This window comes from Etheostoma cragini, chromosome 13 (genome assembly GCF_013103735.1).
Source record: "Etheostoma cragini isolate CJK2018 chromosome 13, CSU_Ecrag_1.0, whole genome shotgun sequence".
Lineage (NCBI taxonomy): Eukaryota > Metazoa > Chordata > Actinopteri > Perciformes > Percidae > Etheostoma > Etheostoma cragini.
In genome coordinates, this window is record NC_048419.1 from 20640379 (window position 1) to 20662676 (window position 22298).

Below are 22298 nucleotides of genomic sequence, written 5' to 3' on the forward strand. Positions count from 1 at the left end.
GTGTATGCCAAAGGATTTCTTAACCTGTCTGTAAATCACTAATCTTTTGGTTTGCTTCTGTTGCATTTATGGAGTTTTTAAAAGTTTTAGGAGGCTATTAAAGTGGTTCAATCAAGGTGGAGTGAAATTAAATATAGCACACTACGAGCTTTTCTAATAGAGGGAAGGGTTTTTCTTTTAAATATTATATATTGATATTTTGGCCATGTGGGTGCAGCATGACATGCTGTAAACCTTCCATTGATGTTATCACCTCTTTTTAGCTCTGTTATTGCCTGTTATGGTCACCAACTCTTGAAGGAAATATCTGACTTCTAAGCTTCTAAATGCTCCACTATATGGACAAGCTAATCACAAACTTTTGTGTCTGCTTTGTGGTGCTACGTAGGCAGGTAGTGGATTCAGCAATAGGGCAGGGTACCGAATTCAATACTTTTAGCCGCCTACCGTAATTACAAAAAAGTATTTTGTAAGATTATCCTCTTATTTTTCTTAACATGAAACTGTTCATGTACCTCAGCAGTAATGGCATAAGTAACTGATATGAAACTTATTTCCAGATTCTTTTGTCCATAGTATCAAGTATCAAAAAATGCCACTTCATTTAATACCAAATTCCAGCACCTAAAGAGTAAATAAGTGAGCCAGTAAGCATGCAGCATGTTTCTTCCAAGATCTGATGTTGCTGGTGATTGGCTGTCTAACATTACACGTTGTAGAGACACACAGAAAGAACTCAAGCAACAATAAAGGTGTATAGCAGTGGTGTTTAACTACACTGGTACTAAATCTGCTTGATGAGTTTGGAGATGTAAGAACAGGGTAGGGCTGGGTGGAGAAAATTCAATATCACGATATTTTTGACCAAATACCTCGATATCAATACCACATTGATATTGTAGAGTTGACTATTGGTGCTTTAACAAAATATTTACACAATGAGATTTTTGATAAATAATGATCAGTAATGTGGCTATAATGGCTGATTGGGTAAAAGCAAATAATAGAACAGCCTGCTAAGGTGAAGAAAATTACAACTTTACTGTAATGCAGCCTTTAAAACCAGGAAAAGACAACACTTATTACGTATTCACATATTACGATATCCAAAAAATCTAAGATTTTGGTTTGATTGCTATATTGCCCAGCTCTAGACCAGGATCATGATTTGAAAAGAGGTCAACTTCAAAGTCCAGTGTTTGTGTTTGGTCTGTGATGGTTCTGCGCTAAACGGACATCACCTTCATTGTAATCTATGTCATTCGATGGAGGAACATGTATTAGTTACAGGGCTACAACTATTATTCCAATTATCAAACAATGTGTTGATCAGTTTAGTTTGATTACTTTATTTGTCATATAGTCTATAAAACATCAGAAAACAGTAATAAAATGCTCAGCAAAAGTTCACAGAGTCAATTGTGATGTCTTAAAGATGACTGTTTGGTCCAAAACTCAAATATATTCAATGTCCTATAGTAAAGAACAGCGAAACACATTTGATGAGTTGGAAAACTTTTTCCTTTTGAAAGCCACAAAGCTGTTCATCCAAACATTGTGAAGGCCTAATATGTTTCAGTTTTGTGTCAATCCTTTGGAAAATTATCCTTTTTACTGTTCTTCCAAACAGTGCCTGTGTTATTCTGGATTTAAACTGTTCATGTACTTCAGTAGTAATGGCAGAATAAGTAACTGATATGAAACTTATTTCCAAATTCTTTTGTTGTTTAATCACCAAAGGGTTTCCTGTTGGACGTAGCATAGACAGGGGAAGTTACAGAGTAACTTTATGTCGTACAGCTCAAGAGTGTGTTGGTAGTCACACCTAATGATTCCTAAAGATCAATACTCAGATATGGTTTACATTTATTTTTTTTACATCCTGGGATTGTACTGGGACCTCACGTTGTTTGAGTTTATGCCTCTGATGTCATGGTATTGACCAGACTGACCCTATTCTACATGTCTTCCTGTCGTGTCAGCCTTCCATTCGGGAATTGGTGTTCATTTCTGGGTCTTTTTAGGTCATTGTTCCGTCCGATGAAATGGTTTTGGTTTGCCTAATGATTTGACTTCCAGAACAACACACACAGCTGCTTTGCATCTGAGCAGGTGTCTGCTGACATTCAATCTCAGCTCGCAGAATCTAACACTGATTGGTGAAGGAAGATTGAGCTAATTTAGACTTTTTTTCTCTTTATTTTTGGCTCATAGAGGCAGAAGGACAGTACCAGTTTCGAATGTAGGAACTTGTGTTGGTCTCTCTTTTTGATGGGATCGCTGATTTGGTAACAAAAAAACATAAACTGTTGCTGTAAGCTGTTCATCAATAGCCTACATAAAAACAGTATAAACCAACAAACCCACTAAATTGTTCTGCTTATTACCCCACATGCTTCCGGACACAAACCTCACTTTTAAATATGTAATATAATCCTCAGAACCACATAAACACCTTAAGAAGAACAATGGCTTTTTCTGAGGTTTTATTCAGCTGTCATGAAGCTCCATGATGTTGGCAAAAATATCATTACTGGCTGATTAACAAGCATTTATTATATCAGCCTTATACATATGCAGACCCATAAATCAGTGTGATCCTCCTGCAAAGTGCTGGATCACCAGCAGATCGGGCAGACATTAATCTCTACCCATCATGCTCGGCTGTGTCTGTGTACAAGACAACACACGCAGCCCGCAGACAGTCCTATTCTATTGTTTCCTAATGCCTGCGGTCTGCAAACTCATCTACTGAAGCTGCGAAATCTCTTTAATGACTAGCACCGTTAACCCTTCACTTGTCTGGACAAGCAATAGATATTGCACCGTTGAATAAAAACAAAAGGTGAAATCATTTTGTGGTGAGACAAATCGTTCGGGGTCTTTAAACATTTAAAGACATAGTAATCCTCGAGGAGGGGGAGGAATGTTCGGATGGTGAATGAACAACACAGCACAGCAACTCAATCCCTTTTTTCCTTTTAAGTCTGACCATCTCAGTGCCACCTTTCCCTTTTCTTTTTTGACTTTCCATCATTAGACTCACACACTGTCTGTTAACGTTACTGATAGACTTCTAAATGTGATACTTCACAAAAGAGATGTTAGCTTCATAGGCCGACATGGGTTATGCCATTTCCCCCCCCCTATATTTCTAAAAATCTTAAACATGGTTATGGCCTGTGTTTGTAATGAAATGAGAGACTGAAATCAAAATACCACAAGAGGAACTTTATCGCCCCACCGCCCTCTTACTGCATTTGAGAAGGACCTTTTCTGTCTTGTGGGACAATATAGAACAAGTGACAAGAGATAGGAGACAGAAATAGAATGACACGGGAGGTTAATGTTTGGACCAACTTGAATATAAGGATGTTGCAGGTCAGTTCCAAAGAGTTCTGTCCCAAAATGATTTGTGTTTACATTATGATTAATGGCAAAGAAGAGCTTCTGAGACTGAGTTAGAGAGAGGTGTTGTTCCATGTTTCAGCTCATTGTGATTTTAAAGGGCTGAAGTTAAGATGCTCAATAAAATAATAATAAAATAAACGCACAAAGTTTTTTGCCAAGTTTGCTAAGAAATTTCTGTCCACTATCGGCCAACACAGGTATTTTGGAACGTGGGGTTACTGTTAACCATGACAACAACTATTCACCCAAACATAAATATAATACAGTATACCGGTATACAGGTACCAAACATAGTATGTGATACCATGTTTGGTACCACCTCGGTCGAGGTTCCAACTGTGCGTTTATGGGCATCAGAAAAAGATTTTTCCAAGTGAAGACGTCATCATTCACATCACTTCATGTGGGTATCAGAGGTGGGAAACTGGGGCTAGATTTTGCAACAGAGTTTCCCAGTTGGTGATGTGTTGACAACTGACGTACAGAAACACAACTGTTCAAATGTGTTGATTGTTTAGATAGTTTTCGTATATATAGAATATTCATGCGTGCAAATAATAAATTTTGCAACATCCACATTGCAGACGTTGCTAAATGTATTACTTGCACGAATGATTTTTATTTATATATATATATATATATATATATTTATATATATATATATATATATACGTTGTAGTTGTCGTCCATTGGTTTCAACAGAGTAACTTTAATTAGTTATAACAGCTGTGTGCTATTGCCAGTGACAGGTAAACCAATTCAAGTCAAGGAGGCCTATGTTTTGAGCTCTTTTACAATCTGTAGTGAGGAAAGTAATGCATAATTGAAGAGCTTTGCGGTCTCCTTTTGTTTCTGTGGCCTCCATGTTTTCACACACCTGATGCTCTAGGCTACGCCCAACAGCTGGTGGCAGTAATGCAACAAGTTGTTTTGCCTAAATCCAATATAACAGAAAAGAAGAAAACGCATCCCAACCTTGTGAACGCTGGCAGTTGGAAAAGCAACATAATCACAGGGCCGTTTCTGATATTCCCAGGTGGCACGAATGCAGCGCAAGCAAGCTGAGCCAATACTAGAAGGCTACGTTAACACACTGCACTGATTGGTCAAAGAGAAACGTTGTTAGTGGCACACAGAACATTCTTTACAAATCCGTCACCAAGCTAACGATAATGGCAATCCCAATTTTTGTATGCACCCGACCCAGATTTTTTTTAAATGGAAGCCTGCAAAACTACGACGTACATTACGGTACTGTAGACTTTTTTTTTTGGAAAGGTTATTTTTTTGTGCATTTTCTGCCCTTATTTTGGTAGAACTGAAGACGTAGAGAGAGGGAGAGGGAGGGTCGGTCGCTCGCTCGCTCGGTCAAGGGTCGGAGTCGAGCCCGGGCCCACTGCGTTGAGGAGTGAACTTCTATATATGGGCGCCGCTCTACCAACTGAGCTATCTGGTGCCCTACATTTTACAAGTGATGAAGTGAGGAGATTTCTTTGTTTGGTTGCCAGTGAAAGGATTCAGCAGGTGAAGATGATTTCATGGCAGTTTCGTGCGGTGACACTATGGCGATTAGCTAAGAATACCCCCTACATTAAGGGGATAATATCTGCAGTGGAAAATGAAAAGAGAGTTTGGTTTTTGCACTTAAGTATAATAGAAGTAGCAAATGAACACATGTTCAACAGTGAAGTATTAACAAATGTTATCAAAATGTATATATAGTTTACCAGTCTTTCCCGGAAGGGGCCATCCAGCAGTTAACTCTTCACTATTCTGTAAAGCTACTGCAGGCCTCCATATCTCTTCCTCCATCAGCGGCCATAAAGCATTCACCACAGTTTCAAAGGTTTTGTTTTTTAGCTCTGATGACCCTGCCCTGATTTCTGCTCTATTGATTCACAGTGTGCAGACCGGGGGGCCCCTGACACTATCAGTTCTGGTTTTTTTTGTTTTTTTATGGAGATTCAAAGGTGAATGGCCACCATTTTTCTGCATTCCTAAGAGCCATAAAGGCAAACTGGAGTGCAGACAGAGCCAGTTGTTTTGTAATTATCAAAGCAAAATGTCTGATCAAGATGGCAGGCCTTGAAGTTTGGAGTCTTAGGTCAGAGAAAGAGGAGAGAGGCCAAAGGGTTGTTTTTTTAATTGTTTTTCTGTATTAGGGTAATTGTGTCATTATGAGGCTGACATGGGTAGATGTGGTTTAACCATCTGTTGAGGATTTTACAGATATCTCATTGTATTAACAGATTTAGTTCTGATATGTAAAATCCACCAGCCAATTCATTATTTCAACAGGTGGGGGAAGTGGCAAGTGTTGGAAATTAGAGATGCCGGTTGACCGGTTAGTTATGGCATCATTGCACGTCATGTCTGCTTTTTCATCCCGGCTGTTGTGTGGTAACAATGTGCAGACCTTTCAGAACCAAATCTCCTGCATTCAAAAGCAGACCACATGTTCAGAGTGGTGGATTACTCTCCCACGCAAGAGTCTCTACAAGTTTTTTTTCAGACTATTAGTGCACTGAAGTGGCTGTAAGCCAAACAAAAACAATATAAAAATCTAAAACACTGATATGGCTGCTGAAATAGATTCTCCGTGCAGTAAATGGGGCTAAAACACGAAGGTTCTGTAAGGATGGATGTCATATTTTGCTGGACGTGCGGAAACTCTAACTCCATCCCATAAACCTGAACAGAAGGTAAGATAAGAGACCATTTGTTATCAGGCAGAAGGATTCATAGCAGAGCAGTTGTACATGTTCTCCAATTATTAACCAAGTCATGGCCTGAAGATATCCTACATGTTTACCACATAAAATGATACAAAGACGTTTTGAATTGTAGTTCTTCAACTAGTTTCCTTTAAGGTTGCCGAGGCTCTTGTGTAAAGTTATGGGGACTGTTAACATTACTAACAAGACTCTTTTACAAATATTTAAAAGACAAACATCCGAATACACACACATACCTTTTAATTATAAGTGGCAGGGGTTGCCTTTAGCTGTGCTGTAAAGTGAGTGGTTTTATAAATACTGTACATCAAATATAAAATTTGTTGTTTGACCACCATTTTTAGGAGCTTTTTTGTGGATTTCTTTTATTTTGGGAGGAGCTGCTACTTCATCTCATAGCCACACATAAATTGAGCAAAGCCAGGCTAACCTGTTAGCACAGCTTCAAACTGTAGGCAGACATAAATAAGGGTGTTTGATGTTTAAACTTCAAAACAGCAATACAGCACCCGAATCGCTAATAAGGAAACTGCAGCAGCATCCTCTGTTGGTAACATCGACCTTACTCTGCACAATGTCGTTTTTTTGCGTGAACAGTGCAGAAAATATAAATATATATATTATTATAGGCTAAATAGGGAAATGTCAATAGCGAGAAAAGACTCAAGCATTTCAGAGAGCGGAGGTTGAGAGCAAGAGGGATCAACAGCAGGCCAGCAGGGGAAGTGACCAAGGGCACCCAAGGGTTACAGCTGCCAGCAGCACAGGGCCTGTTTGTATCCTGTCCTGAAAGTAATACAGAAGCTCTCAGTGGGAAGGAAACAGAGAGGCTGTTTTTATTTTCTATTTTTTTCATCAGTAAATAGCCAACACTTTTATTACACAGAGGGCTCAGATTGCCAAGGCGGTGTGAGTTCATCAGCGGCGAAAGACTTCTTTGCCCTACCTGCAAAAATGAGTAATCACACAGACACAATATACATTAATAATTAAAACTCTGAAAAGCTGAAGTTGACAACAAAAGCAGAAACAAAACTTTCAAGACTACATAAAAACACCGCATCCTACACACAAATATACACTTACAAATAATTACAAATTCACACACATTTATACAGTATTACACATAAAGGTGTGTGTGTGTTTGTGTTGACAGTTCTGGCACTTGAAGCAGTGCTGCAGAATAACAGTGTTGAAACAGGCCTTCTGTGCTGCTTTGTGTTTCCTGTTCAGCTGCTGAACACGACCTCGAGCACATCAGCACCTCGTTAGGTCATTTGTCCCAAGTCATTGGATTCAGTCCACTGCACACTGGGTTATAGTTCTGTATGGGTTGCAGTTCACACAGTTCACCTCCTATTGATAGGTCCAGAAACTCAATGTGCTTCTTAATAGCACAACATGTACAGAAAGGTATTGACATTAGTCAGTACATGCGGCACAGATTTGAAGATTTGTCTCCTTTTTTCTCCCATTTGATCAGTGGTGGAATGTAACTAAGAGCATTTACTCAAGTATGCTACCTTAAGTACAAATTTGATGTACTTGTACTTTACTGAAGTCTTTTCTTTTCATGCCACTTTCTACTTCTACTCTACTACATAGAGAAACATTGTACGTTTTACTCCACTACATTAATCTGACAATTCTAGTTACTACTTATTAAATTAAGATTTTTGCACATGTAGTTTATTACAGTTAATTGACAGAACTGTTTTGCATTTCCAGTTTCTAAAATGTGAGGATTGAATACTTTATCTACATTTCCTTACATACTTTTACTTAAGTAGCATTTTCAATGCACTTCAATAATTTTACTTATAACAGAATACTTTTACAGTGTGGTAGTAGTACTTTTACTTAAGTAAAGGATCTGACTACTTCTTTACCCCTGCATTCGATGTCAGTATAATTGAATGTATATATTTGTATGTATATTATATTATATTATTTATATATGTACATATACAGTGTATATTGTAAAGTGTGTGTATATATAATATACACACTTTATATTTGTTTTTCTATATTTAGCCAAGGACTAATAAACTCAAATGATTAAGTTCATTTAACAAAGCATCGGAGGATTAAAAAGTAAAGAGTAACTATTATCAATTAAACGTGCATTGTGTGCAGCTTCCTGATCAACAATTACTTGAATCCATTCTGATTTCCTCATCAGATTAGTCGCCCTCATTCACGTCCCCCCGTTCAATCTTTCTTCAGCGTTCTGTATCTGTTTTCACTCTGAGGAGCAGATTTGTCTGGCAGGTCTATTTTTACCTGACAGTGTTTAAGTTTTGCTATGTCTTTCTCATGCCTTCAGCCTTTATTTTGGTTTGGTTTGCCTTCTTCACGCGTCAAACCACTTCCATCGACCACACCCATGAAGGGAACTCTGTTTGTGCGCTTGCATGTAGTTGAATGTGTGTCGGTTGCATACCTTCGTATGTGTGTGTGTGGTCTCTGCAGCACAGATTCTGTACGTAATGGGCCGTGCACCTCTAAAGGAGTGACTCTGCTTCATGAACTCTGAATGGCACACACACCAGTTAACCAGGATTGAGATCAGATTATGCTTTTACTTAAACTACCTGCCTTTTATTTTATCACGCACTCCCACTTGTCCAGTGTTGCTTAAAAACAACTGTACTTTATTTTCACTGTATTTCCACTGCTTTATCACCTGTGCACCCATCTGAATCAGTAAAACTGAATCTGGTTAAAAAACCAAAGTCTCCTCCGGAAAGAAACACCATTCTTAACCGTTTTGATGTGTGAAAAGATGGTGGACTGTTTTTTTTTTGTGGTGCATCTGTCTTTTATAAACAATCTAGGTTATTACATCACATCATTTTCTTTCTTTACTCTAACTGACTGACAACCAGGCAGGGTGTCAGAATTAGAATTGAGGAACAAATGTAATGGATTGTAAATTGGAGAGGGACATTCACCTACAGCAACCAAAATGACAATCACAGGTCAAATTTCACAATCTCGCAGTCTAAAATGAAACTATGTGGCTTAAATCTGTTTCTGCATTATGATTCTTCAAAGCTTCTGTTCTCTCCCTTTTCCTTTTTTTTACTAGACATGTATTGCATTGCCGCTTTACACATCTTGTGGCTTGACTGCATCTTTATCTCTTTATCCAAAATGAAATGGAAATGTACACACCACTTCCTGTGTCAAGCAACAGTGGGACTGGTCGATTTTAAATTAGTAAAGGGAAAAACCTTTAACTGTGTAGGTAGGAGGTGGTCGTTCTTTGCGACTCCAAAACTTACCCAAAGATCATCTGATGAATATGGGGAACAGGAATATGAGGTATGATGCAGGAGAGGATGATGAAAGGATGGAGGAGTAAGTCATGGTACCAAGGTTTTAAAACCTTTTATTCTTTCAATTCCTCTGCTGCTTCCTCTTCACTGCTGCTTCCTCTTTCTTGCACACACACACATACACTATCTGCAGCCCATCAATCTCTCCAAACAAATACTGCACCAAAAGGGAGCTGCTGCAGTGGATGTGTCCACAGTGTTTGGCAGTGATGGTGAAGCATTTTATACAATGATAGTTATTCCGTATTGCAAATAATGTTCTTGCACAGCTCTGGTCATGTTTTGGAGCTTTATCCTCTCAAGTTGCCGTTTGGCACCAGTCAACATTAAAATACATACAGGGAGCGGAGAAATTCTGACTCAGACGCAGACATTGACATATTATAGACTAGGATTTATGAGTTTGAACAGCCACAATCCAGGAAACACCACAGTGTTCATGAACTAGTTGGATTGGTTATTCTCATGGCAATGAGTTTACTCTGACCCCTGACGGAAAACAGGTTCATACTCTGGTGTAAAGCTAAATGCATGGTAAAGAATTTGGGAAATCACTTGCAGGTGTTAGAAAATAAGACCAAGCCCCTTGGAATTTACAATAAAAATTGTAGTAAATTGCAATTTCATAACACATGTTGAACTCTTCCTTAAACTTTCTCTCTCCTTTGTTTCTTTTCAGATTCAATTAGAGTTGGACAAATACCTCCCCCAGGTCAACGGTCCTCTCTTGAGTAACTTGATTGACACCGTTGACAGGAAATACAGACGAGATAGCGCCTCTGTGGTTGATGAGTTCTTCTCAGAGGACAAAACTGCTGCCCCTTACAGCCTCAACATCAACGTCATCCTTCCCAGCACCACACACCTCCGCACAGGCCTCTACCGGGCCAACCCCAGGACTCTCACAGCGCAGCAGATCAAGATAGAGCCCGGACTGGAGGTGCCCTGCTCCGTCCCCACCCAGGCCCTGCCAGACTTCACCTCTGTCTTCAGCGTGTCGCCTGTAGCCAACAACGTTTTCATTAAACCAGACATGAGCTCTGGAGGAGTGGTAACTGGGGCCGCAGGATCCCAGCAGCAGCACCAACAGCCAAATATGGATACAGAGCTTCACATTGGACCTCCGGCCCCCCAGTCGCAGGTCTATGCCCACATGCCCATCACCAGCTGTGCTGACCTCACCATGACTCTGTCCCACGCTAGCCCATCGGCACATGCCTCCACGAGTGGCAGAACCATGCTGAATCTCGGCAACGGCAACTACATGATGGCCGAGCACCAACTACCCCAGCACCACGGTTACTACCAAGCCTCTCCGACCATCTCATCCCAGCACACAGCGCCCCACAGCCTGCCACCCTCACCCCCGAACTCTCAGCCAGGGAGCCCAGACGGTCAGGCAGAGCTGCTCAGCTTATCTCCACAACTTCAGGCTCCATACCTGCAGTGTCTGGGAGGGATAAAAGTGACGGGGTTGTCCCCACATGCCATGCTGATGACACACGGCCAGGGTGTCCTGACAGGTCCCAAATACAACAGGCGGAACAACCCAGAGCTGGAGAAGAGGAGGATCCACTTCTGTGACTACCCAGGTCTGTGTTTTATTTGCATGTAACTTTAAATTACATCACAGTGAAACAGGTTTGTCTTAATTTAAGAATAATATTTCATTGCGTGAGATTATTAATTCCCCCCTGGGGGCAAGAAACATCTTCGGATTTTAGACTTCTAACAATGTCTTCAAACTGAACAGACTATTCTACCAGTTGCAAGACAGTGTCACTAAAATTAGACCTTCAGTGGCAGCATCTTTTCATTTACATGCTTACAGGCCAGAACGATATGCACTCTTTACACATTATCAGCAGCAGAATCCCTTTGTGCCAGTTGAAGGTAAAAAAAACAACAAACCTCCTAACCTCAAAGCAACCGAAGATGGATGAAAACAACATTTAAAGCACACAAACCAGTCTTGAATGTCAGATTCTTACCACGTGGCTTTCCTGCTACATGGCACTGGTTGGTGATGCCGCACTTTGCCTCTGCACTGCCCACCTTGCAGTGAGCACGGCCTGTACTGTACCACTGACCACACGTAGAGCGCCTTGGGCAACATACAAAACAGTCTGCACTCGGATATCTGCCCATACGCACAAAGATTAAATATTGAAGCCCTACTACTCTATACTTTTATTTTCAACACTCATAATCAGAAGCTGGAGCTCTGTAAGATTTCCTGGGCTTTCTTAATAGTTTGCTACACAAGTAGCACATGAAAACAAGTTTCAACCTAACCACTCCTACAAGTTAGTTCAAATTGCTCTCTACCAATGTCAGTGTTGTGTAAATAAACTTCACTCCCAAAGCAAAAAGCACAAATGTGAATCCGTCTTTAATACAATGCCTCTCTCTTACATGTTTTGTTGTTCCTGCGTTGTCTTACTGCAAACAATAACTCAAGGAACGTTTTCATCCTCGGACAACAGATTTATTGCCAAGATATACTTTGCATGAGGTGAGTACATTCCTGCTGTCAGCCTGGCTCATGATCTCTCTCTGTGATTTCTTTTTAGGCTGCTCCAAAGTTTACACAAAGAGCTCTCACCTGAAGGCACACCAAAGGACGCACACAGGTGAGAAAACTCTTCTCTGGGGGGTTGACTTGAATTAGACGGACAGGAGCTATATTTCAGTGTTTCTTTGCCATGAAATAAAATTGCATTTCACTGTCCGCTCTCAGCTTTCTGATGGCTAAATCCATAGACTGTATTGAATATGGACATAGTTTTTGTGTAGGTACCCATAGGTTTGTTCTGAAAAGCCGAAATGAAGCTTCTGGTGGCTCCAGCTGTCGCCATCTTGGCAGTGTCTGATGTTGCCTAAGGACGGTAATTAAATATTGGCAAAGATTCGGAGCGTGACTTGATCTGAGGCAGGCCTTCAGTCTGCTGTGATGGCAAACACCTTTCACTCAAAGAGGCACACCCTTAATTATGCATAATTTTCAGCCTTGATATAATTTAACTGGGTACATAAAAAAGTACCGTTATCTCAAGGAGAAAGTTAGCTATAGAGACTGAAACCGTTTTTACCAAGCTGTTAACATGTTTATTTCTGCCGTAGCATTGGGAAGTTTAATTTAAGTCTATGGGGATTGACTTGCTTTAAAAGCCAGTCTCCATGAATAAGCTTCTAATGGTGAAGCAGAAATTCTTCCTGAATTAACACAATAATCCATTCAACAAGGTAGAGAATTATTTTTGATTTAGCTCTTATTCACCTACCCCATCAGTTGCAGCAGACGACTGGATTTTCTGACTAGAGATTCATTCACCGACTGTCTATCTGATTAAAAATAGTACTAAAAACAACTTTATATACTTTAATGTAAAAAAATTGGCTTTCTCTTTTTGGCTGCCCTGTAAAATCACTTTTTTTTTTGCTGTCTGTGTGGATATCCTAACTAATCCTCAGATTCAAACCAGCGACCGTCCAGTCACAATCATACCACTGCAACCATTAAGCTTAGCGCTTAGTTGGCTGCAGCTTATTTATTTGTATGTTGCATATTTTGTCACATTGCCAGTTTCGATACACCCAGTAACTTTAATAGTGTTAAAGAACATAATGAAGAGGAATAGCAACATAGAGGCTACATTAGTTTGCTCAGGAGTCTTTTGTTTTTACTCCGCCATGTTTATACATGCTCATACTTGTCCTCCGAGCTTCCCCAGAAAGAGAGAACAAAGACGGGAGGGAGGAGGAGAAGGATGAAGGGATGAAGAAAAAAAGAGGGAAGACGTGTTGTTAAAACGTAGGCAAAACCAGTTACTCCTGCTTTTCAGTTCCTTTTCTAAGGATGGAGGAGGAAGGTGGGGGGTTTGCAGAAGGGGGGAGGATGGTTTCGATGTGTTTCCCTTCGGTAAGATGAAACCTGTAGATTCCCAGGAACCTCAGACCTGGATTTTGGAGATTTACTCATGCGATAAAAGCCGCAGGCTCCAGTGTGACACAGTTAGAGAAAGAGCAATCACATGAATGAATGTGCAAATAGAAACAGATCTCTCTATGGTCATGAATAGATAAGATCAAACTTAATGGATCCCAGTAGGGAAGTTGGGCTGTACAACAACGCAAAAGACAAAGACTGCAAAATATGCAATAAGAATAGTTAACAAAACAACAAAATAAATCAGTAAGAAAGTAGAAACCGACAAGTATGCTGTTGACAATGTCAATGCAAATGTAAACTGTAAAGGAAATGTCCTGTTTGGATCATACTGGAAGGAGATTTGCATTCTTAAGTCAACCAGCACACAAAGTGGCTGCTACACTGTTACCATGGTCATCTAAGTTTAAATAATAATAAACTTGTCACTATTTTATACAGTACATTCTCCAGTAGCCAGTATAACATGGTCAGATTAATGCTCTCACTGTTGCTGTATCACTTATGTATATCTTAGATATTATTATATATCTGACACTTATAATATCTCTTTGATGTAGCACGTAGTCAATAGAATCATTTGTGGTTGCTTATACAATTTGGCACCTAGAAGAGGTTTGAGGTCCAATTAATTAAACTGTCAAGATCCTTTGTTCACTGTAGTCATGATTCTATTTTTTTGGTGGTTCTTTTAGCTGGGCGTTAACACAATGAGGCAAATGAATGTCGACAAGTGAATCTTCTTTACTGACCAACCACCATTGTTAAGATGAGCATGTGCAACAATTTCAAGGCTATCCAATTGGTCCCCAACCTTTTGGGATTTGGTCCCTCAAAACCAAGCTATGCCTTACTGTAATCACTTGCGTGGTTAACGGTCTGCAGGTTGTGTTCAGGTTGTGAGGTTACGTCTTCTCAGATTGCTTTATTTCTTTGAATCATTTTACTGGCCTGATAAGGTCAAGTTATTCGGTTCTTCCTTTTCTTTCCTGTGAACCTTCTCAACTAACCCGTTCAGTGGGTCCCGACCCTTGGTTCTTGACCTACTGCAATAAGACACACTTAAAATCACCCAAGTGTTGATAACTTAGCAACTGTATTTCGAGAATTTGCAGCTTTTACATCTACAATAAACAGCCAAGTGACGTCCCCTCCCTTGAATTCAGCGGTTTATATTCAGCAGTCCCTTCTGCCATGTAACAGTCTGCCATGTTTCAAGGGAAAATAAATTTCCTGGTTTGCTCATTCTAGTCACTTGGTGAATATCACAATCAGGCTTTACTTCTGAGACTTGGTTAGTATTGTTTTACATTCAGTTAACAATGACTCATGAGTTGAGCACAAATGAAACAGTGAGCTGACTGACCTAACCTGCAGGATATGTTTCCGGCAAATCAAGTAAATTACCAAAAGCCAAGCCAGAGTCTGTACGTGTCATAGATCTTCAGTCACTCTTCTCTCATTACTGTCTCTACAAATCCTGCAAAACTATAGTGATTTCAATGTTATCTGCCATCAATGTTCCTCTAAATTTGTTAATCTTTTTATATATAATATACTGTGTATAGTGTGTGCTTCCGTCAGGACATCATAACATAGCCTTAACATTCATTTTCTGCTCACTGAACTCGTATTATATTTATGATGTTGCTAACCTGATAACTTACGTTAAACAGTTTTTACTCCGAACCTGCATTGCAAAACTGCATTATTAAATTAGTTCACTCCTGTTTGCATCAACTTAAAATGTAGCTGTTTTCTTTTCATTCTGACGGTAGTCGTTTGTGCTTAATCTTTTCCAAAATTGATTAGTGCCGCTCTCTGTTTGCCAACTTGAGTAGTAAAACTTGCTCACACCTACAATTCATACAGAGTGCTGCAGCCATTCTCCGATCAGCAGCAAATATTAAAGAATTTTTAAATATTTTCTTGTTGCTTGGCTCCAGACGTAATTGTTTTTTGAATTATTATTACGCACATCGATTCTTAATATAGATTATGTCTGTTTGCACTCTTGTTTAAATTTGACGGACAGTTATTGGAAGACTTACTGATAAAATAATATCAGTACATCTATTAGGCAGACCACATACAAGCTGCCGATTTATATACCTGCACCAGCACAGATGCAATGTTATCAATGGAAAGAGCAACCACTGCCAAGGTGCCTTAGATCAAGGCATAAACCACCTGCAAGCTGTTGATGTGCATGTTGTTGTAATGCATCACAATCTGTACTTACTGACAGCTCAATCTGCCCCTCCCGCTGGTATAGGAGACCAACCTTGACCATGGCCTCAGCAGCCATTTGAACTCAAAAAGTTGATTTTCGTTATTGTGTGAGTGTGTGTACGTGTGTGTGTTTGTGTGTGCATGTATGTGTAAAGAGCAGAGTGCTATCAGCCTGATTAGGGAACCCTCCAGCCCTCTTCACAAATACTAACTAAGCTGATAAAGCTGAGAGGTCCACAAAGATTTTATGGGCGTCCTGGAGAGCCTGAAGGTGTTTGCTTTTGACTTAGTAAAACCAGGCAGAGATGGTAATAAAATAGTACCATAATCCTGATGTATTGTTCTACATTTTCATATAACTGCTGTTATTTCACTCTGATTTTGTCAGTTGCATTTAGTAATTTAAATCATTAATGTTAGACCTATTTTTGAGTTTAACACCATCGGCTAAATGCCTTTATTTGAAATGTAAATTGACTTAAGATTAAAGGTGCTATATTAAGCAAACGTAGTAGTTATTAATGGACAACAAAAAGCGCTCACTTTAATTTCTTTGGCTTAAAGTAAAGCAATTTTGTCAATTCAGGTTTTCCACAAGTGTGAGGGATTTAATTAGTAGATTCTTGTTTATTAGTTATAACTGCAGAGAGAAATGAGCAGTAATCACAAGAACTGTTCAGGTTCAAGGTGTCAGAGAGACTTAAAGCACCCTATAGAGTAGTGGTCCTTACAAAGTTCTTATTCACATGTACAGTAGCAAAAGCTTTTATGTGTCCCAGAGTGCCTGATGCATTGTTACACTGCCTGTACATTTCTGGGTGTGTGTTTGTGTTAAGTGTGGGACTGTATGTTTGTCCATTATGGTTCATGACGTATTCAATGCAAGCACTTATTAGTAGTTGTGTGTGTTTGAGAGAGTAAGAGGGGAATACTATGGCCATATTTAATCAGCCACCTGATCAAACAGCTGCTGTCTGTCTATTACAAAGACCTGTAGAGGCTTTTGAGCGCCGATGCCTTTTAGTTTTAAAGGAGACTTCCACGTTTTCAGCGAGAGCAGCCTGGTGAACTGACATGTTAAGAGACATGTGTGTGTTAGGTACAGTAGCATGCGTCCAAATGCAAAAAAACATGTTTTCATAAAAAGTTAAAAGTGGGAGAAAAGAAACTGATGAACTTAAATCACTGCAGACCAAATGAGGGCAGACTCACTCAGCTGAAAAAAGTAAATTATGTTACATCTATATTTGATTAATTGTTCTCTTTTAGACAAAGGAAAATTAAAGCATGTACAGATGAGTGGAGGGGTAGGTTTTTTACCTGACCTTTTGACAGCACCTTTTGACACACCTTGTGTGTGTGTGTGTGTGTGTGTGTGTGTGTGTGTGTGTGTGTGTGTGTGTGTGTGTGTGTGTGTGTGTGTGTGTGTGTGTGTGTGTGTGTGTGTGTGTGTGTGTGTGTGTGTGTGTGTGTGTGTGTGTGTGTGTGTGTGTGTGTCATATATTCCACCAGCCTGTTTGCTAACCCTCAGCGATAATGGTCTATGAGAGGCGGCTGTGCTTTTGACCCCGACAGTGCAGCTATAGAGCAAAACCAAACACACCTGCACCACGAGAGCTTCGGCCTTTCATATACAGACATTTGTACTCCGCCTCTGCACACACACAACAAGAGCGGTTAACTCTAGAAACAGGATCTTGTCCTGATAGGAGGCTAGAGTTCCTTTGAGCCCTGGATGTGTTGGGTTTAGGTGCTCGTTGTATACAAGTATGTTTGTTTGTTTTGTGTGCATGCACCCAAACACCAAGGCAAATTCCATTTAGTTCCACTAATAGTTTCACGCAATAAACTGCTTTCTGTTTCTGTTCTGTTTAAAAAGAAAAAAAGGCTTCCCGGGTTTAATGGTGTTGTGTTAGAGGAAATACTCCAAACATGTTTAGAGCTTATTTATAGATTATCATCTTTTAAATATTTGACTAGTAAGGATGAGATATTTTCGAAATATGCAATTTTTAGAGACTCACACACAAAAACACACTTTCTGCTTTATTTGTTCTATCTATCACCTGACCCTCCCAGTGTGCTCTTTGGACCCCCTTGTCCCGCTAATGGCTGTCACTGGGTGATTGATGTGCAACAGCAGAAGCTATCTAATCAGCAATAATGAGGCCCTTACTGGTAATGAGCAGTTGATGGCCCAAACAGCCATCGACACTGGCTAATAAGAGTTTCCTCCGGGATTTTCAGCCAGGTACGCAGTGTAGAAATGACATTTGGTGGCATTAAACATCAATGACATAAAATCTGAGAAAACAACCTTCTTCTTTGGCTGGAGGACATTGAGTAAACACTTAAAGACAAATAATGATTTTTAAATATATTTCTTGTAGTCCTTAATGAGGAAAAAATCACAGATAAATCTGAAATGATGTACTTCGAGATGAAGGTTTTCCAAAACAAAGAGAGATTTTAAACTTTGTTAAGGACATTAACTCTTTTACTTTTGGCTTTGGAAAGTACCAAACCACAGATTAAGAAATTTGGCTTCAGCAGAGGTTTATTGTTTAGTTATGTCCTCAGTTTCGTTTGTGCTCATGCCTTGCATTGATTCTCAAACATTAATTTTCACCCCAGCTATGAAAGATGACATTTTCTTTCCTGTTGCGTGCACGCCTTTTCAATAGAGCTTTTACTCTTTGTTGATCATTAGCTCACTTGGCTAAAGCACGTTGTGGCACAGCAGAAAAATGTCAGTGTTTGGGTGGAGTAGGAAAAGTGTTGTGTTGAGATTTACGTGGGTCGTTTTTCTTTAGTGCTTTGAATCTCCATGTAACGGTTCACTCTTTTCATTCCTTCTCATTCAGGACTACCTTATACTTATAAAACAATAGTATATGCTTTTATTTATGAATACATTTCCTTCCTCTTTCAACATTTGTTTGAGTATTTTAAACCGTAGCATTGTTTCTTTCTATGCTTGCAAGCGTGAGATCTAAATAAAACAGGCACATATTCATCAAACGTTGCTCCATAGTCTGACTATTAGTACTACTACTGACTATTGGTCAAAAACTCCACAGGGCACCTTTAGCAAAGCCTGCTGCCAAAACCTAAAGCAGTCACTGTTGGCGTGTCTTTTTCATGCCAGCGTGGCTGCCAGAATAACACTCACACAGCCTGTCTTTGTAAACAACCAATGTTTTCATTTAGTTAGTTAAGGACATTCCAGGTCCAGGTCTTGTATTTTCTTAAGCACATCTTGATATTACTAAGTTTCCACTAGGCAGCATTTTCTCACATACAGGACGTTTTTCAGTAGGTGCAGAAGGAACCCTTTGAGCATAATGGCATTTACCCCAGTGTGAAATAAATTCAAAGAATACATTAGTTGGTCAGATATCTGCTTCTCGTGAAGAATGCAACATTGCCTCCATCATAAATGAATAACTTCGCAAACGAAGTAAAGAATGTTTTTCTTCCTTCTGTTTCTGGTATAAAAAAACTTAAGGCAGTCATGAACCATGAGCTCTCTCTCTCTCACTCCCTCTACACACACACACACACACACACACACACACACACACACACACACACACACACACACACATACATACATTTTGTCTGTCAATGACACAAGTAACTGTAAAAAAGGTGTCAGTCACTACAGTACACGCTATTATAAAGTGGGTGTGATGGCACACACACAGCTTAATTGTCACATTCCTGACAAATTGCTAATTATATTACTAAGCATAATCTTGTGATTGCAAGGGTGCATTTGATTTTTCATTCTGCAGTGGTTATTTGACTGAAGCAACCAAGTCTTTTGAGTGGGTGAAATTTGAAAATCACTTAAAAATATACTTTTCATTTTATTTTGGAGGATGCCATATTGTCTCTCTTTCTGACTCTCTAATCTAATAATGAATACCACATAAATATTATTGTAAGTGTTAACAGAGAAAAACAACCACAACATGTCTTCACATGCTCTTGTGGATGAGCCCAGTGTCTCAAATGTAACTCATTGTGATTTTAACTCAGCGTTCAGCTTGAAGGAAATAAGCGACGTGTTTACAAGAGGGAGCCATGAACACTACAAGCACATACTGTCTCACCCTCACTGCCAACTGCCATTTAAAAATACCCACACACTGATTACCCCTCTTTAGAAATACAGCTACACACATTATGTAGGCACGCACACACACACACACACACACTTTCAGGTTTTATTATGAAAGGATATTTTTGTGAACAATGTCATTGATGTGTTGACATCACTGTATTTGTCCAAAAGGGCAGGATCAGACAGGTTAAGAACAAACACCAAACATCAATTTTTATTTCATTGCTCAACAGCCAATGCTCAAATTTTAGATATCAAAATGAATTTAACGCCTCAAGATGTAGAGTTTATCAAACAGCTCCTGTTTGACTGCATTGCACACAATGCACACAATATATCATACACTATATGTTTGACAAAAAGAAGAATAAAGGTGACGCATTGTTAACTGATTGTTAACCAATCCCTGCCTGGAAGGAAGGATATACTAAAGAAGTCATACTTTTTTAATGAAAAGCATTACAGGCATTTTGTAGTTACTTAGCTATATCATGCAAACCCATATCATCTTTTCCAACATGTTTTGGTGTTAAAATATGTCCCTGAGAAAATGTAGGTGAATACATTATAAGGTAACATTCTTCCCTTCCCTTAAAACTACTGCCAAGATGTCATTGAGCAAGGCACTTACTGGAGTGTGGCTTTCCAGTGACCAGCTGCACAACTGGATGCTGGCTGAATGAATCAGAGTATTGCTGGAAATGAACACTGTACACGAGACTAAATATAGAAAAAGTCTGAGAAAATGTTATGTAAATTTCTAATCCCTCCATCCTGTCCTCCTCTCTCTTTCAGGTGAGAAGCCGTACCGTTGTACATGGGAAAACTGTGACTGGCGTTTCGCCCGATCGGATGAGCTCACCAGACACTACCGCAAACACACCGGAGCCAAACCATTCAAGTGCGTCGCTTGCAGCCGCTGCTTCTCACGCTCTGACCACCTGGCCCTGCACATGAAGCGTCACCAGAACTAACTTAACAGAACTAACTTACCTGTATGTACAAACCATCACAGAATCACACACAAATATAGCCGTATCCATACATACAGCCACCTGATCTTAACAGACACAGTACCAAAATCCTCCCTGTGTACCCCTGTTTATTCTGGTGCTCCATGCTACCATAAATTGAGCGATAATAGGCTATCTAGCAGTATCCAAAGAGGGACGACAACAAACACAGATGTTTGCAGATGGTGAACTAGTGATCATTACGTCTTTGTAGCTGCACCTACTGGTTGGTCAGGGTTTCTCATCTACCAGTACCTCCATCACTGTGTTTGAGAAGTTCCTCTGCTTTGCTCTCTTTGCCATTATTGCAGTGAGGGGAAAAAACACATTCACGTTGGTGATTAAGGGATGTGTTGTTATCATATATGATTAATTGGAGGTGTTTTTGAATGCATATTGACTAATCGGGAACCACCATGGTCCTCAAAATGTTCTACTTAGGGATGTGCGTACAATTGGCTTGCGCAGATTTGATAAATGACGACTCTCTTTTTTTGTACTGAAGCTCATCCAAAATTTCATTTGTAAGACAGAATTTAGACCATTTTCTATGCACTGTTGATAAATGAGGCCCCAGGAGTCTCAGAGGAGTTACCTGGTGGTTTACACCTTCCCCAGATCAACAGGACGTTGGTAGGAAAAAAAATGCAAGAAAAGAGAAGTTAAAGGGAACTAAAGATTAAAATATCTGTTGTAGACATTTCATGCAAATTGGAATTGGCATCATTAGGTGCAGTTTCACTTTCTAATGGAAACAGAGAAAGTAGTTCCAGGCAATGGTGAACAGAACTATCATGGCTAGCTCCGGAGCATGCAATATTACTGAGATAACACTGGTCATCTTCTATCAGTCAACACTGTGTTTGCTGAAGTCTTAACACCTGAGCTAATGATCTACCATGGACTCAGAGGTGATTTTGGTTTCTCATCTCATCCCTGAACAGATGTGGATTTAAAACATGCACTGGTCTAACTCATATAAACACGCAATACATACACATTAACACACACTTGTCATGCAATAGTACTCACTACAAATATTGCAGTTAAAAACTGTGGTGTCAGGCTCCTTGAAGCATTTGGGACTCCTTATTACATCCTGGAAACACCTTCTTCTTCCAAACAACAGTAACATGAACTATTTTTTGCCTACAAATCCGCCAAAAACTCCATCATCATAATCATCACCATGTCATGTCCTTTTGAGGTATGAACTTTGAAGAAGAGCTGCAGATGTATGTCCCTCCATCCTGCCTTTGTAAATAGTTGTTTATATGTGTGTGATGTGAGAATACAATGAATGTATTGAGATTTATACTTTTTTTATTTTTATTTACATTAAATGTTAATATGAGTAATATTCCATGTTGAAACTTCCTGGTGATATAATCTTCCTTTTAAGGGCCTAAAAAAAGAAAAAAAAGAAGAGTAAACAAACAATCAACAGACACAATCAGGGAACTCTCCATGGAAAATGTAATAATCTCC

The 22298-nt window shown here is 39.5% G+C and overlaps 1 protein-coding gene across 1 annotated transcript; it reads left to right on the forward strand.

The window, feature by feature from the left end:
* Positions 1 to 3372: 3372 nt before the first annotated feature.
* klf5l (Kruppel-like factor 5 like) lies at positions 3373 to 21049 on the forward strand. Its single transcript, XM_034890854.1, has 4 exons — positions 3373 to 3381; positions 10167 to 11079; positions 12061 to 12120; positions 20593 to 21049. Exons 1-4 carry the CDS (start codon positions 3373 to 3375, stop codon positions 20769 to 20771), a joined length of 1161 nt encoding a protein of 386 aa, XP_034746745.1. The 3' UTR covers positions 20772 to 21049.
* The last annotated feature ends 1249 nt before the right edge of the window (positions 21050 to 22298 follow it).

Coding starts and splice junctions, on each gene's coding strand:
- klf5l (XM_034890854.1), top strand. Junction 11,080..12,060: donor CCACTTCTGTGACTACCCAG/GTCTGTGTTTTA, acceptor ATTTCTTTTTAG/GCTGCTCCAAAGTTTACACA. Junction 12,121..20,592: donor ACACCAAAGGACGCACACAG/GTGAGAAAACTC, acceptor TCTCTCTTTCAG/GTGAGAAGCCGTACCGTTGT.